General features: G+C 37.6%; 1 protein-coding gene across 1 annotated transcript in view; it reads right to left on the bottom strand.

Annotated features, from left to right (window-relative positions):
* Positions 1–25,229, bottom strand: part of CCDC171 (coiled-coil domain containing 171) — a 299,006-nt gene that overhangs the window by 181,750 nt on the left and 92,027 nt on the right. The window contains 2 exon segments of the mRNA XM_013063104.2: positions 793–899; positions 14,578–14,680. Of these exon segments, the coding sequence (XP_012918558.2) occupies positions 793–899; positions 14,578–14,680 (210 nt within the window).

Below are 25,229 nucleotides of genomic sequence, written 5' to 3'. Positions count from 1 at the left end.
CCTCCTCTGAAATGTGAAACAGAATGGCTGCGTGGCCTTGTGTTATTTGAAAGAAACAAATACACAAAAAGATAGACAGTGAATTCCATGCTCTGTGGCTTGTCTTTGGTTTGAACAATCTGTTGGTTGTTTTGCTAACTAATTGTATTTCCTGTAATTATTTCATACTCTCTAGTTTGACAAGAGCCAACTAAACAAACTCTTCAATTTTTAAAGCACAAATTCATAAAACATTTTAATACCCAAGAAAATTACCAACCCGCACAATAAACAACACAAATGAGATGAAAAATAGAAGCACGAGCTTTTTAAATCAGCAAACCAAAAACTACCAGGCTACATCAGACAGATACTGGTTTTTCTCTCTTGTTTTGTTAAGACTTCCGTAATTTGTAGAAATCTTACCCTAAAATCTTGACAAAACTGGAATTTCCACTACCTAGTCCTAATTTCCTAAAACCATGTTAACATTCAAATTGAATACATATTACCTTAGATGACTTGTGTCATTTTTTATTAACTTCAAATAGATAAATTTTGAAGGCCAAGAAGTGACAGAGTCTTCGTAACTTTGAAAATAATGGTATGACTTTAGAGTTAACAAAACCATAAGTGAGACACGACTTTAGGCCACACTTAAAGAAAGAACAGCGACAGACAATTTATTATTTTTTGTATCTGGGAAGCTGTCAATTCAACATTCCCAATCTTTCTGACCTTTGTAACAAGCACGGAACCAGAGTGCTGCAGGCCGAAGGCGAGAAGTGTGGAGCCAAATAGTGCAAGTGTTACCTCATTAGACGCCTCTTCCAGCTTGTTCTGGTAATCTGTCAAGGTACGCCTCAAAGTCTCAAGGACAACAGAGAAACTGGGAGGTTTATCTTTGTCCTTGTGGATGCCTAGAGAAAAATGTAAGATGAAAATATATCCTAAAGTCACAAGGAGACAAAAGCTAAGTAAACAGTAACAGAGATATTACAATTAGATAGAGCTGAAAAGATGTTATGAAACACTGAGCAGAGTCTTCCTCTCCAAAGTATACTGCTGTATAGCCAAGTATTAATAGCCTTTCTAAACAAATGATCAAATTAAGTTCATAAAGTATCAAGTGCAAATTTACGACTACTTCCTACCTTACGGAGGCCCACACTGTAGTTAGTAGTGAGCTTCTTTTCCCTCCATCACCTAAATAACTGAAGTATTTGTACACACCTGTTATCCAACAATTAAATGAACAGCCCAAATACTAACCTTGTTTTGGGAAGTTACACACACTTACTTTGGTCCTTGTGTTTCTGATCAGTCAGGCCTATTTTGCTTAAATAATAATTTCTGAACCCAAGAGCACATAATTTTCTGTTATGCTTGGAAACACTCTTCAATCCTTAAAATTCTCAAGTTACAATTTGAAATAAATAACAAAAATGCTATTATCTACATAGGCCCACATCATGTTTGAATTAAAACCCTTAAAACTGATACTTATTATAAAAATATGAGTATTTCCATATTATGCCCTCAAACTATTTTAATTTAGTTGGGCCATAAGTTAGTTGAGCCAATCAAGGTCACATGGGCAACTGTAGTTCAAAAGATTAATCCAAAATCATCAAAAGTTTAGTTTTAAAAACCACTTTAAATTGATTGTTCACCGTACTTCTCTTTTACTGTTAAAAAACAAGTAGCAAATGTTGAAATATTCTATTAAAAATATTTCTCTTTTCCTATTACAATTTCTCCCCAGCATATTTTACAATCTATTGCAATAGACAAGAAACATATTTTTAACAAGGATGATTTCAAAAAGATGCATTCATAATATGTTTTATTATTCATTGGCTCTTTCATTCAAATACTTTACTGAATTCCGACTACTTACTAATCCAAGGCATTAGGTAAATGGAGGTGAATAAGATTAGTGTAGTCTTTGTCCTCAGAGAATTTACAGTCTAAAAAGAGGAGGAAAGAGGGGCCCCTGGATGGCTCAATCAGTTGGAGGTCCCAACTCTTGATTGCAGCTCAAGTCATGATCTCTAGGGGGTAGGATGGAGCCTCAGCATGAAGTCTGCCCTCTCTCTCCCTCTACTCCTCTCCCTCCCCCCCCTCCCACCCACCCAGCCTTGTTCCCGTTTTCACTCTATCTCTAAAGTAAATAAATAAAATCTTTTTAAAGAAAAAAAAAAAAGGGAGGAAGAATAGTAAACAAATAATTACATGAGATCATTTATCCATTCCTCATGTATTCAACTGCTAGAACTTTTGGAGGATAGGACAGAAGGCAATAAAGGAAAGAAGAATGAAAGAAAGAAAGGAGGAAAGAAAGGAAGGAAGGAAGGGAGGGAAAATTTTGGTTAATGACAGACTAACTATCTCAGATATTGGTGATATTTAGTGTTTTAATCGTGGACAAAATGTTACTAATAAATTTATTACATTCATCCAGGTATGATTTAAACACTATCTTAAGTATGGGTTCACCTTAGATTTTCTTTCTTTTTTTTTTTTTTTTAAAGGCAGTTCCAATCTTTTTTTTTTTTTTTTTAAGATTTTATTTATTTATTTGACAGACAGAAATCACAAATAGGCAGAGGCAGACAGAGAGACAGAGAGGGAAGCAGGCTCTTCGAGGAGCAGAGAGCCCGATGTGGGCCTCGATCCCAGGACTCTGGGATCATGACCCGAGCGGAAGGCAGAGGCTTTAACCCACTGAGCCACCCAGGCGCCCCACCTTAGATTTTCTTAAACAGAAGAATATTTAACCAAAAAAAGCAGAAGTAATATGGAAACAACACATATCCCAGCTAGGGAAAAAAAAAAAAAAAGACCCTGCTCTGAACCATGATAATGGAGGAGACAGTACTCTTTATAATTACTATGAGTTAGAAAGACAACTCATTAAAAATTTTATTAAAGGTCTTACCAAATATATATTTTTTTAAATTGCTCTTGCACAAGATAAAAAAAAATGTAATGTATAATTCTTTTCTTTTGCTACTACACAAGTAGGCCATGAATAAATCATGCAAGGACACTCGGGAAATCTACTGGCTTTTACAATAAGGGAGAAAACTTCCTCTTAGAAATTCAGAAGAATAAAACCATTTTAATATGAGAGTTAAAGGGTAAGAGGACAAAATGCCCTGTCCTTACTGACCCACGCATATTCTTATACTCTACATAAAATAAAGTCTCTTTGCTTGAAAATGCTTATATAATAAAGTCAGTTGAAATACAAAGTATGCATTAAGTCTCACCCACATTCATTATAAAAAGAAATCGTTTCTGGTCCCTTAACATGGCAAAATGCTTATAAATAAGAAGAAAGGGTCACTAGGACTCAGGACATTACTGATAATTTGATTTAACCTAATAATATTCTAACCCTTGAATATTATAAGAAACAATAACCTATTAATGATATCTTATCAAAGAAAGCTCTAAAAATCCACAGATGAAGAGCCATAAAAATAATTTGAAAAGTGGTCGTAAATGGCTTTTCAAAGGTCGAAGTCCAAACGAAGCCAGAATATGTTAGAACACTTTATATTTCAAAATACCAACTCAAAACCTTCCAACCTTCTCTCCATACGTGTATGTCTCAGTACTTGGAGGCCAGCCTACACTTTACCATCACTGCCACCTGTTTCAGTCTCTCTTGTTCACCTTGATTATTAAGTATATTTCAACTCTAGGTATACCTTGGCAAATCTTTTTTTGTTTTTGTTTTTGAGAATTTTCATTTTATTTTATTTATTTCATTTTATTTTATTTATCCTACTCCACATCATAACACTTACATTGAATATAAAAATATGTGTGTGTGTGTGTGTGTAACCACAGCATAACCAATGAATGTTTTAATACTTACAGTGATATTCTTCTTTTCCGGTATGTATCATATGATTTTATTTCTAAGCATTATTATCCTTTGTGATTTGAAGCAAACCATCTGAATCTGATTCTGATTAACAATTCCACTCGGGCTGTGGTATAATTATTTGGCTAAAAAGGCCAACCTTAACTGGCACTGCTTCTGACCGGAGAAGACTTTTGGGGAAGAATGAATTTTCCATCCTGTGTGGGACTAATCAATCTCCTGTCAAGGGCATACCTTTCATGATCTCATGGTGGATTAGAAGCTGCTATCTTAATATAGAGCACCCAATTTCTATGTTTCTTAGGTATATGCTTACCTAGAATGATTACATAAAGGCAAATCTTTTTTTGAATGAGTAGTCCACTGCAGAGAGAGAGGTAGGAGAAATGGTTCCAAGCCTTCAATTTAAATGTTTTCTTTTAAAGAAGCTCAAAAACTTAGTATTTTTACCTGGCCCAAATAAACCACAGTTTCTCAAGCCAATGTTATTACCTCAGTAACCTATAGTTCCACAGTAAGTTGTCATGAATAAGGTAACTCTATCTCTTCAACCATCTCAAACATTCTCTTATCTACTTCAGTTTCCTTCAAGACCCCAAAAGGGAAGAATTATTAAGAAATAATGGAGAGGGTGCCTGGGTGGCTCAGTTATTTAAGTATCTGCCTTCAGTTCAGGTCAGCATCGAGTCCCACATGGGGCTCCAGCTCACCAGGGAGTCTGCTTCTCCCTCTACCTTTCCCTTTTACTAGTGGTCTTTCTCACTCTCTCTCTCTAAAATAAATGAAATTTAAAAAAAAAAAAAAGGAAAGAAAGAAAAAGAATAGATAGACAACAGAAAGCAAAAGACTGAGTTTTTTTAAGAATATATATGTATATGTATGTGTGTATAAATGTATGTATACATACATATAGAACATGAGTAGTCCTGTTCAACCTCAGAATAGGAAAAAAAACTGTTGTTTAATAATGTGGATTTTTAATCACATAGTAAGACACAGAAAGTAACATTCAAATGGGTTATATCTTCACCTAAGAAAACCGAAATACATTGATGACCAAGAAAATTCCTTTTTCACTCCAAAAGCATTAAATATAAACATTTTGTTGGCAGTTATGCTTGTCAACCTGAGACTAAATTCTGCATATTAATTTGTTTTACTCACTGAGATCATAAACATCTTCCTTATCTTATAAACACGGGTACCCATTCTGGAGTTTCTAAGGAAAATGGCTTCTAACTTCCCTAACATATGGAGAGTACTTATCATGTAAGTCCTGCTCACTCACCTCCTAACTATGTCTCCAGGGTAAGTTAAAAACAAAAAACAAAAACACTTTCTTTACCAATGTTTGAGAAATGTAGTGTTGAGGGTAGCCCCACCATCCGTGATGACCTAGCTCTGTGGGGCTCGATAAGTTCTGCGTAGCAGGGATAACAGCGATCAAGCTAGGTTCCCTGAATTCAGTGAAGATGATGGGATCGGATCTGGGTGACAAAGGCCAAGTAGTGCACTTAACTTCCAGAAACAAACTGGACATGGTTGAAATCAAAGCAGTGAACAAAATGGTTTTACCCACAGAGATCTCTGGTGTTGGCTAACTGATCATAGTGCTCATAGGACTAAAATAGGTCGGCACTCTACTTAAATGTTATCTGATTCGTATAAGTAGAAAAGCTCTAGGTCTAATTACCAGAGGTCTAAATGCAATCAACATAGAAAAGAGTCTTGACTCTCAACCAATGACCAGACTTGAGCTGGTTCACAGACCTGGGCACTGGATCTGAGCTGACACTGACACTTAGAGAACTAACACGCCATTGTGGTTCACTAGTTAGGGTAGGAGCTGATAAAGGTCAGGAGACAGATTGAGTTTTGGCTAAATTTCTATTACCAGTGGCTCCAGCAGGTACCTGAACTCACCTTATTTCCCTGGTTTGGAATACAGAGCTAAGAAAAGACAAATGCAGAACCTGGCACCATATCCATACTAGTTCCCTGACGCATGGAGTGGAGGATTTACAGAGGAAAACTGAATAGAAAAAGAGCACATGGAAGTCACTAGAACTTTTACCTACCAAAATAGTAAGTCAAAAGTAATGTCACCTTTCTGGAGAGATTGCAGAGATCAGTGCCACTGGGAAGGACTTAAAAGATACACGGGTGGTGATTCCAACCACATCAGCCTTCAACTCATCTATCTGGCTTGTGCAGGATACAGATGAATCTTAGGGAATGACAGTGAATTACCGAAAGCATAATTACACGTGATTGCAATTGCTGCTGCAGTTGAAGATGTAGTTTCTTGTTGCAGTCAATACATTTCCTGGCAATTGGAATGAAGCTATTTCTTCCATCGTTCTAGTAAAAACTACCAAGACAGTTTCCTTCAGCTGTCAGGGCCAGCAATACACATTCACAGCTTTCCTCAGAGCTGTATCAACTCCGGCAGAATCTATAGAATCTTATAACTCTGACAGAATCTATAGAAATCTTAATCAACTTTCCATTCCAAAAACATCACATCACATGTCCTACTTAGCTCTCTACCAAGTTGATGACAGCATTCTGATGGCTCAAGCTCCTGCAGGTCAAGTTTGGCAGGTCCTTCTAGAAATACATGTAAACTTTTGGGGTGTTGGAACAAAGCAAGTAAGTAATCCTCTGGAGATAACTCTTCTCCTCTTGAGAATCAAGCTTTACACTTACTACTGGTCCTCAGCAGATAATACATTCATGGCCACCAATTTACCATGAGACAAGAATTGCCCATCACAAAATCACTATTGTCTGATCTGGCAATCCATAAATTTGGGCATGCACAACAGCACTCCATCGTCAAGTGAAAGTGGTCTACACAAAACTGGATTCAAGTAAATCCTGAAGGTTCAATAAAGTTTTATAAGCAAATAGTCCAGAGTTGAATGGGCCCTATGACTGTTATATTGCCTCCCCTCTTAATCCACAACCTGAATCCATGGAAGGTTTCCAATGACCTGTTGACTCATGAGAGAAAAAAAATGGGTTCAGTATATACACGGTTCTGTATATGCTGACACTAATTAAAAGTAGACAGTCGCAGCTCTACGACCCCCCCAAGGGTGGCCCTGAAGGATGGGGATGAAGTGAAATTCTGCCAGTAGTCAGAACAAGTAATGGACCTGATTGCCATTTCACCTGGAATGAGAAATTACCAAAAGTACAAATGTACACCAATGTGTGGACAGTAGCTAAGAATTTAACAAAAATGGTCAGGGACTCGAAAAGAACACAACTGGAAAATCAGTAACAAGATGATATGGGAAAGAGTACGTGGAAAGATGTATCCAAATGGGCACTGTGCTCAGACCAATCAGTAGAAGAGGATCTTAATAATCAGGAGGACAAGATGAGGCATTCTGTGGCTACTACCTAGCATCTCTTCTCAGCCACCTTCGTCCTTATCACCTTTGTTTTCTTTACAACAGAAAGGTCATGGCAGCAAGGATGCAGGGAATATATGGGCTCAGCAACACAGACTTCCATTCACCACAACTGATAGGACTACAACCCCTGTTATATGCAAAATCTATCAATAGCAGAGAAAGTGAACCCATGCTACGACATCATCTCTAGGCCCTGGTGGCAAGCAGATTATCTTAAGTCACTTCCATCAGGGAAGGAGCAATGCTTCATTCTTACTAAGGCAGACACTAACTCTGGGTATAGATTTTCCTTCCCTGACCACAGTATTTCTGCTGAAATCACCATCTGTGAATTTGTAAGAGATCTTATTCACAATTACATGTTCCACATAGCATTGCTTCTAACCAGGAAACTCAATCTATAGCAGATAAAATATGGAAATGGGCTCATTTCACTAATTTTCTGTGATTAAAGTTAATAGATCAGGGGCACCTCAATCATAGAGCACACGACTTTTTATCTTGGGATTCCGAATTCATGCCCCATGTTGGGTATAGAGATTACTTAAAAATCAAATTTTTAAAAAAGCTAATAGACCAGTAATTTCACTTCTGGGTGAATATCTAAGAGAACTGAAACAAGGTCTTGAGGAGATATTTCCATGTTTATAGGAGGACTAGTCACAAAGCCGAAAGGTAGAAGTGGTCCAAGGTGCATCAACAGATAAACAAAATGTAAATATTATTCAGCCTCAGAAAGGAAGGATTCCTGTCCCCTGCTATAACATGGATGAAACTTGAGGTCCTTGTGCTAGGTGAAATAAGCCAATCACAAAAAGACTGATGCTATAAGATTCCACTCTATGAGATATCTAAAGTAGTCAAATATATACAAACAGAAAGTAGAATGGTGGTTACCATTCTAGAGTAAGGCGGAGAGGGGATATTAGTAATGTAGTAATTAGTAATTAGTTTTATGCATAAATTTGACTGGGACACAGATACTCAGTTAAACATTATTTCTGGATGTGTCTATGAGGATGTTTCTGGATGAGACTGACATTTGGATCAGTAGACTGAGAAAGCAGATCACCCTCCCCAGAGTAGATGGGCCTCATCCAATCCACTGAAGGTCTGAATAGAACAGAAGGCCAAATCAGAAGGAATTCTTTCTCTCCGCCTGATTGTCTTCAAGTAGGGTCATTGGTCTTCTCCTGCCTTTTGACTCAGACTTCGACTGCAACTTACACCAGCAGCTCTCCTGGTTCTCAGCACTTCAGAATCAAACTGGAACTACACCATCAGTCCTCCTGTGTCGCCAGCTTGCCAACTGCAGGTGCCGGGTTTCTTAGTCTTCATAATTGTGTGATTAATTAATGATCACATTGGAGGATGTTGAGCAATCTTACCGAAGTCACTCCCTTGGACTTTACAAACTGAACCAAGAGCATGAGGAAGTAGGCCAGTCATGGTTTGTAAACCTCAGTGGACAGGGAGGTGAGAGAAGTAAGTGGGAAGAATTTGCCAAATGACACCAAAGGAGACCCATGTGCCTCTCTTATAAGCATCCTCAGCTTCTCGGTGATGCATGAATCTCTAGTTAAAAGGTACTGGCCATGAGGTTCACAAGGACAATTAGAATTCTCAAGAAGATACCAGATCTAGACCACAGCCTTTTATGAAAGAAGTAAAGGAGGAGAGAAAACGTCTAATTTGTTGTCCTGATTATCCTAAGAGCCATCCCTAGGACTGCCCGATTCCTGGGAGATACATACATAAATATGCCTAAAGGCATCAAATGCTATTGCTATAACTTCCCAGGGTCCTCTCCAGTAGAAAGAAAAAGAATACCTCGGGAGTATTACAAATGATTTCCTCAAGGAAGGAAAGGTTGAAGAAGGTCAGAGGGCTCTCAGTCAACACGAAAGTCAACCACCCTGAGGAGGCTCCAAGACAGAGCCACAAGAAAAACTTTGTTTTGTGAACCTAAGGAAGGAAAAGTTACATTCTGTATGTTTGCTAACATCCTCAGGCAGAGGTGAAACTGTTTTAGAAGAAACACTTGAGGCAGAAAGACTACACAGGTTCAAAGTGAGAAAGGATTTTTTCCCCACATACACCCTACTAAGAGAATTTTCACAAGATAAGAAATGAAATAAGAATAGCCGTAGTGCTTCAATTTCAGTAGGAAGCAGAAATATGAAATAAATGTCCCTGTTCAAGCAAATTGAGACTATCTTGCCCGATGATAGTATGCAATCAAGTTATTTCTATGGCCCATGGAAGAACACACATCTTTTCCACTTAAGGTCAATCTTCCTGATGATTCCATATGGATTGCTACCCAAAAGGCTGCTATAATTTGGAAAGAAATTCCATGACTACCTTTATTTTTTTTAAGATTTTATTTATTTATATGACAGAGAGAGTGATCACCGGTAGGCAGAGAGGCAGGCAGAGAGAGAGGGAGAAGCAGGCTCCCCACTGAGCAGAGAGCCCGATGGGGACCTCGATCCCAGGACCCTGAGATCATGACCTGAGCTGAAGGCAGAGGCTTAATCCACTGAGCACCCAGGTGTCCCATGACTACCTTTATAACCTCAAAACTTAAAATGCAAAATGGACTTTTGACCTGATATTAATTCATTCACAATTTTATTCATTAATATGCAACCAAGATTTGCTGAGTGACTGCTTTATACCAAGGAATCTTCTAGTTGCTTAAAGTACATTAGTAAATAAAAGGGACAAATATCCTTGCCCTCATGGTGCTTGGATATTGTCAGGATTAATTTTATGTGTCAATTTGACTGGGCTAAGCATGCCCAGATAACTGGCAAAACATTTATGGGTGTGTCTGTGAAGGTGTTTCTGAAGCAAATTAGCATTTGAATCCGTAGACTGAGTAGAGGTCTGCCCGCACTAGTGTGGGCGAGTATCATCCAATCTATTGCCTCCCTATCCCCCCACCACAGACAAAATGGCAGAAGGAGGACAAATTCTCTCTTTCTTCTGAGCTGGGACTTCCAAATCCTCCTTCAGACCCCAGGAGTCCCAGGTTCTCAGGCCTTTGGATTCAGACTGAATTATAACACTGGCTTTCCTGGGTCTTCAGTTTGCAGACAACAGGTCATGGGATTTCCCAGGCTCTATAATCATGTGAGCCATTCCTACATCTATCCTACTGGTTCTGTTTCTTCAGAGAATTCTGACTAACACAGTTAAAAAAATGCACCATGTAGTGTGTTAAAAATGTTGAGCAGCAATAAGTGCTATGGGGAAGAAAAGAAGTAGAAGAGAAAAGGGAGAGGTAGTGAGACAAGTGGCATGGGAATGAGTAGCAGGTAAGCTTCATCAGAGTGAGACCCGGGCATAGATTTACAAAAACAAGAGAGAGGGGCCTGGTGGCTCAGTCAGTAAAGCATGTGACTCTTGATCTTGGGATTCTGAGTTCTAGCCCCACGTTGGGGGTAGAGATTACTTAAAATAAAAAATATTTTTTTTTAATTTTTAAATAAATAAAATGAAAAGATGAGAGAGAGGTATGCAGACACATCTAAGTAAAGGACTTTCCAGGTAAGTTTCCAGAAAGAATAGCCAGCACAATGGCCCCCAAGGCAAGAGCATGCTTGGTGTGCTCCAGAAGCAACAGGAGGCCAGAGGGGCCAAAACAGAGAGAGGTACAGGGGATGTCAAAGGGGTGACCATGTTGGGTCTTCCAAGCCATTGCTAGTACTTCAGCTTCTACGCTTAATGAAATGCAGAGCCCAGGAAGATTTAAAGCAAAGGACTAACGTGCTCTGTCTTGGGTTTTCAAATGATCATCCTGGTGGGTACAGAGAAAACAGACTGCAGTGGGGAGCAGGGTGGTTGGAGAGAAAGGCAGCCAGAGGGAAGCGGGGTTGGAGGCACTAGGAAACAAGGTGTGAACTACCACACTGATCACCCATGAGAAAATCAAGGTAAATCCTCTAAGTAAATAAATTCCTGAAGGTCTGACACTAACTCAAACTTGGCCTCATTTGCTACACGAAGATAAGCGGATGGGTTACTGTTACTTCAGAAACACTTAACGTAGAGGACCGACCGCAGAAGCTGAGGAGGATGGGGAAGAGAACAGCTGGCAGCCCATGCCAACTCTGGATGAAAATTCATCCAAGAAAATAATTTTCATTCACCCCATTTTAAAAAGCAAGTAAAAACAAATAACAACAACAACAACAAATTTTGTGACCATCCAAATTTCCACCATGGGTGGCTACCAGTATCTTGAACTGAAAGGTAGGAAGAAGTAACAAAAGGAAGTTAAGCACTGTTGTCTACTGCCCATACTGCAGAGCAGAGGATCTCTCTGGAAAACCTTTCTGGAGGTGACTGAATTAATTCTGTAACAAATTCTAAGGCTGCCCTATCATCACATAGTAACACCCTGTTTCTCTTTGAAACAGACTTGTCCCCAAAAACATATATACTGTGAGCTATATACATGTTTATATCACACAGGCACAGAAGACAAGTTAGTCTAGGATAAGTTCTTATGTGACCTTATTTGTGAGGAGCAAAATATTTGTTCATCTTCATGGAGGCAAAGCCAGGCCTGACAGCAGACAATCCTAATTGTGCAGGTCCTTCCATATTAAGCAATAAAGCATATTATTTCTAGCCATCCATGAAGTAATAAAACCCCACCCTGAACCAGCATAAGCAGAAAGGGAATCCATCGGAGTCTCCCATGGCTGCCTTACCAAAGCCCAGGCCCAGAGGGCAAGCAGGTCCTGAGCAGGTAAGTGCATCAGCCCAGGTGCCAGCAGGAAGAGAGATGGCACTCTCTAAAGGGTTCCTCAGAAGAGAATTTCATCAAGAAATTTCCAGAAGTCACAGGTTTTGTTAAATTATTTTAACAAACAATGTTTCACCTTGTGGTGAAGGCTGACCTCTAGAGACTACATGATCTAGGCTCCTCTGCCCTCTGGCTTCTGGTTCGATTTGGGCAGTGAGTGTACCTGTAGGTGATCAAGAGGGTGGAGGGAGAAAGAAACAAAAGGAAAGAAGAGAATGTCAGGGTATTTATTTCTTCTGTTTCCTCTGCTCCAATGCGTTCCTCATTTTTTAGCAGCCACAGCTCTCGTCAGGCAGGTCCTGTGCTTGTATCAGACTATGGTGACAATGTGCCCTCCACTGGACCCTTTAGGCTTAGGCATGGGTTTTCCACTCTGGCTTGTTCTTGCTGTCTTATCCTATCTTTTTTTTTTTTTTTTCCTTTTTAAGATTTATTTGAGAGAGAGAGCATGCGCACGTGCACATGTGCCCACAAGGGAAGCGGCAGAGAGGGAAAATCTAAAGCACACTCCCTGGTGAGTGCAGAGCCTCACGGGGGAGGGGTGGGGGAGGGACTTGATCCCATGACCCATGAAATCATGACCTGAACTGAAACTAAGAGTTGGACGCTTAACTGACTGAGCCACCCAGGTGCCCCGTCTTATCCTACCTAATTGGTTCTCTTATCCTGTCCACCTTTCCGTAGATATCTTAATTAAATTCTCTTCTGACCAGCTCTTTAGAGTGCCATCTCTTCCTGCTAGCACGCTGGCTGACACACTTACCTGCTTAGGATCTGATTTTACTCTGGCCCTGGGCTTCCATTTAACAGATCAGGGAAGAATGGTTCTTGGTAGGTGAAAGAGTGAATAACCAATACCATATGGAAACAAAACAACTGTACAGCAATACGAAAATCACTAATTCACCATACAGTCCCTTTTCCAGAAACCCTTTCTCTATAATATATAGGCTGTGCCTATATATGGGAAACTAGGCGTTAAAAAGATAAAAAGGAAAGGAAAAACTTTAATAGTCTTCTTCAATAGGCTTAGCAATAGCCTGTGAGTTACTTTGTTATCAACTATTTCATTATAAAATTCAAAAAAGATGTGGCATTATTTTTAGTTTTTTGAATTCAGCTCTAAAGAAATATTTACAATAACATTGAAGCATAAGATATACTAAGATAATAATTTAACAATTTTTAAAGCTCCTAAAACCATTAAGCAATGACACATCTCAATAATAAAACAGTACAATTACAAAAGAAAATTTTACTCTCCAAAGCTTTAGCAAATATAATTGAACACTGGATATTTATATCTTTTATGTCCCTGTTATACACCTTGATTTATCCACAGTAACAAACCACAAAACACTAATGCTTTGGGTAAAAGATTAAATTTTAAGGAAAGTTACAAGTGCATTTCATGAAAGACTGCTAAACTAATAGGAAGGCTAAAAACAGACCTAAAAATAACAGATAATAATAAAACACAATAAATCTCTAATAGCTCACCAGCACAAATCCGCAGAACCATAGAGTAATAATGGGCCGTGGTCATATCCTTCTGCTTTTTCAAGCAAGACACACTTTCTATAACTTACAAGTTCCTAAAGAACTAATTGGCCCAAAATCTGTTTGATTCCTTAAAAAAACAGAGCCCAGGAGCTGAATTTTAAATTGTAAAGAATTTAATTTTACATGCCTTTTGAGGAGTACAACTGAGTCAGAAAAATAAAGAGTAATTCAAGGCTGATGGTTTGGCAAAAGAAAATTGAGGTAGCAAAGTAAAAGGATTTAGGTCAAAGTTCCTATTACACACATAATGGCATATACACAAAAAAAATTAAGGAAGTCGAAATCATGGACAGCATTCGTTAACCAGCTAGTGCTGCTTCTAGTTCCCAAAATATGCCTACCTAATATGCAATTTTTATAGTTCTTTATCTTATTAACCGTGCTAATATGAAAACCAAAATATTTCACCTAAGCACTCTTCTCTGGAGAGTGTATGTGTGGTAGTAGGAAGCGAAGGAGAAAACTGGCTTAGCATATGCACGCTGTTACAGGCTGTGTCCTACATAACCTTTTGAATGCATGACCTTTAAGTTGTTGAAGGTTGCCTCAGAATTTGGCTCAGTTTGATGGAAACATCTGTTCCCCTTGCAGGTATACTGTAAGGACTTTTTTCTCAGTTGGATTCAGAACACAGCAAGTGAGCCCTTGTCTGTCCAATCATACAGACCCCAACACTTGTAAATCAAGTTCTGGGAGGACAACAGCAGGTCCACATTCCGTCACCCTTTCTCAGCCAGCTAGGCCAACTGACTGCTGTGAGAACTGCTCTTATCATGTCATCAGATCGAAACATGTTGAGATGAGGGACTGGAAGAGGCATCTGCAGAATTCCCAAAATGTAGTGACTTTGGAACATTGACAGATGCATCTGTCATTTTATACCTTCAACTAACCTGATGTCCACTGGCCCGACAGAGAAAAGCTGTCCAAGATCGATTCCAATTCTTTCACGTTATTTTCACATGTCTCTACTAGAAAGGCCTGGTGCTTCTTAGCCTTTTAATTAAGAAAACAATATACACATAATAAGGTCATGTATTATAAGAGCTGCAGATTTGTGTGAATATATACAGCATTGCTAAGTATAAACAAGCTAATAATTACCCTCATTCAAATCTATTATTAATAAACCTCTTTCTGTCTTAATCATACCTTTTCCTTGGTTTAATGTAATTCTGTATAAGGTCTCAATAACAATTTACTGAGGCCTTGGTGCCTGGCACTAATTTATATATAATAATCCTTTTTATCGTCATGGCAATCCAAGAGGGAAGGGCTATTATTATCCCAACTTTACAGATAAGAAAACTGAGACAGAGAGGAATTAGGAAATACTTTAAAAGATCAGGGTCGCAGTCATGTGGCAAACTGCCGGACGGTGCCCACATCAGTTGACTCAAGAAGTAACATACCATAGGCTAGGGTCTCGGCTGTGAAAAGAAAAAGGGGTAGGGGGAAGAATACCTAGAAAATGGAATGGCCAGGCCCTTGGTGATACTGAATTGGGGTAGACTACACTGATTGCATTAAATTGGATTCAATATAATTGGATCAGAATGGATGGACTTGATGAAGTTGGGTCCATGCTCAGACAAAAGGAAGAGTCAAGAGTGATCCCAAGTTTCACGCTAAAAGAACTGGCAGATTTCAGTAGTACAGTAAGAACAATGGTAGCAGAGAAGGTCTTATTTGGGGTATTTTTGTTTATTTACTTGCTTGCTTTTTTTTGGCAGAGAGTACAAATCATAAATTCTGTTTCAATCACATCCATTGGAAATACCTTGAAGACACTCTCAGTACCAGCATAATGCCTGGAAAATAATGGGCCCTAAATAAATATATTTGAATTAATAAACAACAAATAAAATAGAAAAATAGGGGAGGCAGCTAGGCATAATGGTATAAAACTCAGAAAATAAGTCAGGAATGGGTTTGGGAATCACCTACAGATACTACCTGAGGCTTGCCTAGAAAGCATTTGGCTGAAAAGAAAGAGCCTAGGACAAGGCCTTAATGAACTCCAGAGTGCAACTAATGAATCATTGAACCTTACATCAAAAACTAATGATGTACTATATGGTCGACCAACTGAACATTAAAAAAAAAAAAAAAAATAAGTTAGAAAATAAAAAACCAGCAAAGCAGACTGAAAAAAGAAGAAGAAAACCAGGAAAGTATAGTGTCATGGAAACCGAGACCATTTGAAGGACAGAGGTGTCAATTATGTCCAGTGTCACAGAATATTCAAGCAAAATGGAGACTAAGAAGTGTTCAATGGACTTAGAGGTCATTGGTGACCTTGATGAAACCTGCTGTAACTCAGACTGGAATAGGCTGAAGAAGTAGTAACTTTTTTTGGTCCTAATTGAGTGAGAGAGAAGTCAGTGGAAACAGGAAGTTTAGACAACCCTTTCCTGGTAAGAAGGAAAGGAGAGATAAAGGGAAGTAACTGGAAAGAAGAATGAAGTTAAAGAAGAGTACAGTTGGCCCCAATTTTCTTGGCCTGCCAAGACTGCATTACAAGTATGGACTAGGTAGACGAAGAGCGATCGGGTCCTCTTACCCATGCCTGCCTGGACTAGAACTGCTGTAACACAGGGCTCTGAGGGATGAGATAGTACAGCTCTTTGCCTCCCCCAGAAGAAATCATAACCCCCGGCTAAGAGCCAAGGAGAGAGGAAACGCCCATCTTCTTGTCTACAGTGCCTGGGCACAGCTCTATAACACGGCACAGGGTGGAAAAGGAAATTATGGAACAGACCACCATTCAAATGCTACAGATTCTCACGGTTCTTACTGAAAATTGATCAATTTTCTTCTTTTCAGTAGCTTGAGATATAATTTACACACTATCTAATTCAACCATTGAAAATACACAATTCAGTGCTTTTTTTTTAATAGATTCAAGTTGTACAACCAACATCACAATCAATTTTAGAACACTTTCATCACACCAACAAGAAACCCCATAACCGGGGCGCCTGGGTGGCTCAGTGGTTTGGGCTGCTGCCTTCGGCTCGGGTCATGATCTCAGGGTCCTGGGATCAAGCCCCGCATCGGGCTCCCTGCTCCGCAGGAAGCCTGCTTCCCTCTCTCTCTCTCTCTGCCTGCCTCTCTGCCTACTTGTGATCTCTGTCTGTCAAATAAATAAATAAAATCTTTAAAAAAAAAAAAAGGGGGGCGCCTGGGTGGCTCAGTGGATTAAGCCGCTGCCTTCGGTTCAGGTCATGATCTCAGTGTCCTGGGATCGAGCCCCGCATCGGGCTCTTTGCTCAGCGGGAGCCTGCTTCCTCCTCTCTCTCTGCCTGACTCTCCGCCTACTTGTGATCTTTCTCTCTGTCAAATAAATTAATAAAATCTTTAAAAAAAAAAAAAAAAAGAAACCCCATAACCATCAGCTATCACTCCCATTCAGTCCCTTTAGGCCTCAGCAACCCTTACATGCTTTCTAGCTCTCCAGATTTACCTTCTCATATAAACGGAATCACACACTATGTGGCTTTATGTGCCTGGCTTCTTTCACTTAGCCTGATGTTTTCAGGGTTCATCCATAATGAACCACTGGTTAGTACTTCATTTCTCTTTATGCCTGAATAATATTCCTTGACAAACTTCTAAACTATTTTCCAAAGTGGAAGGCATCATTATACATTCTCAAGTGTCTGATAATTCCAATTTTTTCACATCCCCACTAATAACAAATTGTTACTACCTGTTTTTTAATTATAATCATCCAAGTATTTGTGACATAACATGTCATTTTGTTTTTTAAATTTTTTTGAGTATCATGGTTTTGATTTACATTTCTCCAATGACTGTTGATACTAAGCATCTTTTAATGTGTTTATTGGCCACTTACACATTTTGGAGAAGTCTCTGTTCTGATTTTTTGTCCATTTTTCAAGTGGATTTTATTATTAAATTATAAGAGGTCTTTATATATCTTGGATAAAATTCCTTTGTCAGATATATGATCTGCAAATATTTTCTCTCATTCTGTGAGTTGTCTTTTTATTTTTCTCATGCTGTCCTTTAAAGGACCAAGGTTTTTAATTTTGATGATTAGTAGATTTTCTTAAACGATACTTTCTCTTTTGCCCTTGGGACAATTTTCAGAGCTTTATATGATTGTTGTTTTTTTTAATTTTTCATCAGTGAAATTATTGTTTTTCTAGGTAGAGAGTTCACCAAGCTCCTTATACCATTATTCCAGAGGTTATTCCGTATAATATGATTTAATATCCTAAAGGTTTAGTCTCCTAAGTCTTCTTATTCAGTGTTTTCCTAGTATTATCACATAATTATATCTCCAGAAGATATAATTCATCTCCAGCATCATATTCACAAGTTAAATGCAAACACACACACACAAAAAATGCCCCTGTTACATATATATTATAGAAACATATAATATATATATTATAATTACTATATTATTGTAATATAATTATAGAATTATAAATATACAAAATATGTATCTTATATATATAAATTTTATATATAAACATATAAAATGTAATTATAAAATAAAATATATAATTATAATATGATTATTATAAGTATTATATATATAATCTTTATTTCTCCTCAAAAATCCTCCGCAGTCAAGGTTATTAGCACAAACGAACAGATTCAGAAGGATAATATCACTAAGGTTCACACAACTATTAGGAGATAGGGCTGGGACTGAAACGCAGATCAACCTATCGCCAAGATATATGTTGACAGAGGCTAATTCTTCATCAATATCAAGGGACTAAAAATTTACAGAAATATACAAGTAAAAAGCCAAACTATGTACTTGGAGTGAGCTTAATAAAAGGTTTCAATTAAATTCCTGTCAACAATAACTATTCCCTTGTCAAGTATAGGGCTCAATCCCGACTAAAAAATAAAGTATAATTTCAATACCATTATAGTTTAAAAACAAATTTCATGTCAAATTAACCATGAAACACTACTAATGAAAAATTTTTCAAAAAATAAAGGAAGAGGTTTGACCAATGAAATGGCTTAAAAAGAACTAACTATACCTAAAAGTTGCTTTATATTCATAATTAGTAGTATTATAATTTTCTACAAAGATACTTGGCTAAATAGACTTTTAATAGAGATTCAAGTTAGATTTAATAACTAGGTTTATGAACCAACTACTGACAAGAAAAACTGTCATTGCTTCACAGTTGCCCATTTTTCTTCCCAAGAAATCATTTTAGTTTTATAAATGCAGCTTTCATTCTTCATTCATATAGTTAAGTGTTTGGGTTTTTCTGAAATGTGGACTGCACTTACATTTAAATTTTATTACCAAAGGTCTTAGTTCTTTTAATAGCTCTTTGATGTACAAAAAAATTCTAGAATGAAACCAGAATTTATGTGCTTACTAAACAAACTGTTGGGTTGAAAAGAAAGTGCCAAGCAAGAACAAATACTAAGTTTCTAATTTCTATGTTTTATCATCCGATATAAAGAGTAGGTTTCGGTTAAATGTTACATTGTTGACTTAAGAAATTCTGTAATTCTAAACATCCACAGAAGTTTAAAAGGCAAAACTATAGGATAAGGGACACCTGGATGGCTCAATTGGTTAAGCAACCAACTTTTGATTTCGGCTCAGGTCATGACCTCAGGGTCATGGGGTGGAGCCCCAGAAGCCCCACATTAGGCTCTCTGCTCAGGCGGGGGTCAGCTGGAGATTCTCTCTCTGTCCCTCTCCCTTTGTCCCTTCCCTACTCATCCTCTCTCTCTTTCTCTCTCTCTCTCTCACAAATATAAATAAATAAATAAACCTTCCAAAAAAAAAAAAAAAACTGTAGGATAAAAGGACCCACTTCTTTTTGCCTTGGACATAATTTACATAAAGAGTTTGTTACCCTAGCAATCAAAGTCTCTTAATGCCATGTTGGGTAACCAGATGATATTTAGAAGAATATTTATTGATTACTCACCATGAACCAAAGACTACTTTAGATGTCATAATGAATCTAAGCAGTGTATACAGGGGTCTAAAAATAGGAAAATATCCAAAGAAAGTTCAGGAAAATGTGTGACATGCAGACCTTAATGTATTTTTAAAGAGGAGTCAAGGTGGTTTATAAACTACCTTTAATCAGAAAGTACAGTGAGATGACAAACACCTACATCATATTTCCACATATATTCGGTATACTCTATCCCACACACTGCTAGAATGAATGAATTTCTGGCTTAATCTAATGTGTCCTTCTTTGTTTCTTTCATATCTTTCTTTGACCCTACAAAGACATATCACTCACTTTTTTACTAGACATGCATGAATATCACAAATGGATATGCATGTAAATAAAAATTTCTAATGCCAGCTCTTGAGGAAACATATAAAAAGAATATGCAAATATTCCTATCTAGAAAATGGCAAATGGGCGCTGCTGATCTGCAGTGGGAAAAGTTGACTCAAGCTCTAAATAACAGTAGAAATAGTTAAGGGACACTGTTAATAAGGTTAAAAATAGTAGGAAAAACAAGTAAGTAAAAAATAAATACTCTTATTTAATCACTACATTTTTTAATGAAATTCGCCCTTTAAACATGGGTTGAACTTTTAGAGCAGTGATACACAATCCTTAAAATTTCTCAACATTTTAACTCAAGTAAGCTTTAAAACTTTTGATTCAAATATATTTGAAGCCATTATGAAGGAATTCTGAGCAAAAATGGGGGAGTATCAGAACCTATAATCAGTATCACATATTTTGTCTCACCGTTTCATCATATCTTCTACCTAAAAACCATGACACACCCAGTGCATTTGTGAGACACAAGGAGTTTGCTCAGCTGAACTGACTTTGATCTGGTCAGCTATCATGGTCATCACTATCTGCAGCTTTCCCCCAATCATATTAATGATAACTAATAGCTCTTACTTCTTTATAAAAGTTTATTATTTCTTCTCCTCCTTTCTTTGTTTTCCTATGCTCCTTCCATGATGTGAGTATTCTGTGGTCCCAACTGCTTACATCATAAGACAAAATGCCATCCTCCCATACATGGCTTTACAATTAGTTTATTTTTCTACAGATGCTACTCTCCAAACTGAATATAGGCCTTAACAGATAAACATCTCTCTCTCTCTCTCTCACACACACATACACACATACACACACACAAAACAACACACACACACACACACACACACATTTTTTCCCCCAGGTCAAAGATGAGATTGAATATTCAAAACTTAGTAATTTATATAAGAATAAATTTCAAAAAAAGGAAAAAAATAAATTTCAAAAAGCTTAGTAAAAGAGCTTTATGCCCACATTATGAATTTAGAAAGCCAGCCATATAATGAACATTTATTTTTTTTTCTTTTTAAAAAATTTTTTATTTATTTTTTAATTTCTTTTCAGTGTTCCAGAATTCATTGTTTTTTTTGTTTTTTTTTTTTTATTTAAAAGATTTTATTTATTTATTTGTCAGAGATAGAGCACGAGCGAAAGCGAGCACAGGCAGACAGAGTGGAAGACAGAGTCAGAGGGAGAAGCAGGCTCCCCGTGGAGCAAGGAGCCCGATGCGGGACTCGATCCCAGGACGCTGGGATCATGACCTGAGCCGAAGGCAGCTGCTTAACCAACTGAGCCACCCAGGCGTCCCCAGAATTCATTGTTTATGCACCACACCCAGTGCTCCATCCAATACGTGCCCTCCATAATACCCACCACCAGGCTCACCCAACCTTCCACCCCCCACCCCTCCAAAACCCTCATATTGTTTTTCAGAGTCCACAGTCTCTCACGGTTTGTCTCCCCCTCCAATTTCCCCCAACAAAAAAATGAACATTTAAACACACAGATATACACATACACATTCGGTGAGTATTATTTAATAGTATTACATTTTTAGGGGCCACTAAAAAAGACTGAAAGGGACTTATATATTAGCAAAAATAATGTTCATATACAAATACTACTCTTATTCTGGAGGAATCAACTATTTTTTAGTAAAAAATCAGAAAAGAATACTTACTAGCCCATTAGTTTTTAAAACCTCCTTCAAAATCAGAGACATGTCATTCTAAAGTAAACCTAACAGATCATTTGAAGCACAAATGTTATCAAGAAACATTAACTTTACCACAAAGCATAGCAATCAAAGTGCTTTCTAAAATCCTATCTAATGCTAGCAATCATTGTATTATATAATCAGTTAAACCCCCAAAGTATAGGGAAAAAGCATATACTTGACCATTTTCAATCACAAGTTCTTTAGAGAATAAAATATTCTTTGAACAAAACCTCATGAGAACTAGAATTCCCTTTTCAATATATGGTCTCTCCTAGAGCTGTAACTAAATATTACTGAGTGGCAGAAAAACAAATCTCAAGAAATGATGGACTTAAAAAAATTTCATTGTAGAAAGCACAAAGCAAATCCTAATAATACCAATTTTAAAATGATAGCTCCCCTGCTTCAAGAGAAGCAAATATAAATACTCACAGTAATGACTAAAAGACCCAACTGGTTATGTTGAGACTCTGATGGACTTTAATAAGCATAATCACCAAGCAACTTAAATTAGAAAGTCAGTTTTATTTAGTAGTTGATTAAATCTTTATTAAATTCATAGATTGTGAAATTAATAGTTCAATTTTAATCAAAACTTCTTAAAGTCAAGTTTGATAGTGTATAACACTGAACACAAAACTAATTTTGTTAGATCTTTAGAAGTCCTATATTTAAATTCTATTAATTCTATGGCATTAAATATAATAAAAATATGCCATTCATTTACCAATCATATCGTTCAAAACCATACACTGAATAGGAGGAATTTCATTAATATAAAAGTAAAATTAAAGTCATCTGGGGGCATCTGGGTGGCTCAGTTGGCTAAGTGCCTGCCTTCGTCTCAAGTCATGAACTCAGGGTTCATGGGATCGAGCCCCCGCTTCTCCCTCTCCCTCGTTCTCTCTCTAATAAATAAATTAAATCTTTAAAATAAATAAATAAATAACAAATAAAGTCATCTGTGTTTATATTTCTTAAATACCAACAAAGGACTCAACATACTTAGTTTGGACCTTTCCAAAATTATGTTCTACATTTTTTTTAAAGATTTTATTTATTTATTTGACAGAGATCACAAGTAGGCAGAGAGGCAGGCAGAGAAAGAGGGGGAAGCAGACTCCCCGCTGAGCAGAGAGCCCAATGTGGGGCTCAATCCCAGGACCCTGGGATCATTACCTGAGCCGAGGGCAGAGGCTTTAACTTACTGAGCCACCCAGTTGCCCCCAAAACTATGTTCTATATTTATATTATATTTCCTGAAACAGAGAAGCTATCACTTTCCAACTGGTTTATTAACATTTCATGTATCCTGATCCCCTCCAGCTCTAAAAAGCTTAGTTACACACTTAGTTATACTAAGTTATACACCTATTACTTTTAAGTCTCAAAACTTCCTGAAGTCTTTGCATATTACTAATAACACCTTGATCTCACTAGTAATCCTAGAGAGGAAAGTGGCTTTAATTTTCTATTGCAATGCAACAGAGAAAATAAAGACTAAGACTTGAATAATGACCATGAACATGACCTAGACTGGAAAACAAGCTGTTACCTCAAAGGGAGAGAAAAATTACCTGTAGGTAATATATGCTTCCCATCGATATTCTATAAAATACTGAAACTATTATATTCAAAAGAAATGTAAGTATGGGAAAGACACACTGAGGTACACGGCATCATGAGATATTATTAAAACAAAGTTTCATTTCCAAAAGCGAAAGGTGAAAGTTTCCCGTCAAGTCATTTCATCTTCAGTCAAAACCAATCATGAATTCAAAGCAAAGATAATAATAGCTAGCTTTGAGGGTGCAAAACTAGGAAAACTTGATTTTTTTATGGTTTAAAAATTTTAATTTGACAGATAACTCGAGAAAATTTCTCAAAAACTTCCCCCCCCCACCCCAAAGCCACTAATCTATTGGGGGAAAAAAAAATAAAGGAATATGTATAAGAAAAATGTATTTAGGAAAAGTGCTAGATTAATTTTTTATAAAAAAGAAAAACACATGGGGCGCCTGGGTGGCTCAGTGGGTTAAGCCGCTGCCTTCGGTTCAGGTCATGATCTCAGGGTCCTGGGATCGAGCCCCACATCGGGCTTTCTGCTCAGCCGGTAGCCTGCTTCCCTTCCTCTCTCTCTGCCCGCCTCTCTGCCTACTTGTGATCTCTCACTGTCAAATAAATAAATAAAATATGAAAAAAAAAAAAAAAAAAAAAGAAAAACACAGTACTTACTATGTAAAATAACAGTATATTCATTAAATAAAATTTCATTAACTAATTCTTAAATTTCATATTACAGCCAGGTAAAGTGATAGAGAACAACAGTTCTAATCAAAAAACAGAACAAGTTAGAAATCTCATTATAGGGAAGGGGAAAAGAAAGAGGAGCAGAAGAAACAAAAATGGAAGAAAATAAGACCTAAAGCTATGGGTTTATGAGATGAAAAATAGGAAAATAAGTTAGGTTGAAGCATATAAACTGTAGATCACTCAGGTGCAACCTGAATCATTAGCTCTTCAGCAAGGACCTATTACTCTCAGATCTGCAACAACATCTAGTAATCTATCAAGCTTTGCAGAAACAATTAGTCTTCAATCTTCTGCGCTATGATCAGAACAATGGTGCTTCACAGAATGAGGCCCAAACAAGCCAACAGAGGTTGCCCATGAGCTGTTAACTTGCCTTATTTCAGACCAATGTGCCAAATCGTAAAAGTTGAAAAAGGAAAACCTGTTAGCATCAAGTGAAATTTTTTCATCACCAAGCACTAGTACCCTCCATGGTGAATTAAGCCAGTCTTCTTTTATTTGTATCTAGTCACTGGAAAGCTAGAAGACCAAACTAGGGTTAAGTCTGTCAATTTATATTGGTGACTGGCTACACTGTTGCACTCTTAGTTGTAACTCCGGCTAACTTTCCAAACTCCTGAATACAGGGTCTATAAGCAAGAAGACCAAATCCATGATTCAGCTCAATGGCTCCAACATGGTTTTCTCCACCACTGATTCATGTCCTGAGCCAGGAATCAAGAAGTAGAATAGCCCGTGAAATTTGGGATAGCACATGAGAGTGAACAGGCAGTAAGTATGTTACATAGAGAGCCCTAAACGTCCTTAAACTTGACATCCAAAGTACTCCAGCTACAAATGTAACCAAACACTGAATACTATCAGTCCCTGAATCAGAACACACCGAGTATCTTGGGTTGAATGAAGACCACATATAACATTAGATCATCTGAAAGTGATAGAGTTTAAATTTTATCCCATCACGGGGCGCCTGGGTAGCTCAGTGGGTTAAGCTGCTGCCTTTGGCTCGGGTCATGATCTCAGGGTCCTGGGATTGAGTCCCGCATCGGGTTCTCTGCTCAGCAGGGAGCCTGCTTCCCCCTCTCTCTCTCTCTGCCTGCCTCTCTGCCTCCTTGTGATCTCTGCCTGTCAAATAAATAAATAAATAAAATCTTTAAAAAAAAAAAATTTATCCCATCACAACATGTCC

Source organism: Mustela putorius, unplaced genomic scaffold, assembly GCF_011764305.1.
Source record: "Mustela putorius furo isolate JIRA1106 unplaced genomic scaffold, ASM1176430v1.1 tig00000421_pilon_pilon_pilon, whole genome shotgun sequence".
In the NCBI taxonomy this organism is placed as follows: domain Eukaryota; kingdom Metazoa; phylum Chordata; class Mammalia; order Carnivora; family Mustelidae; genus Mustela; species Mustela putorius.
This window is presented reverse-complemented; position numbering and strand designations above follow the sequence as displayed.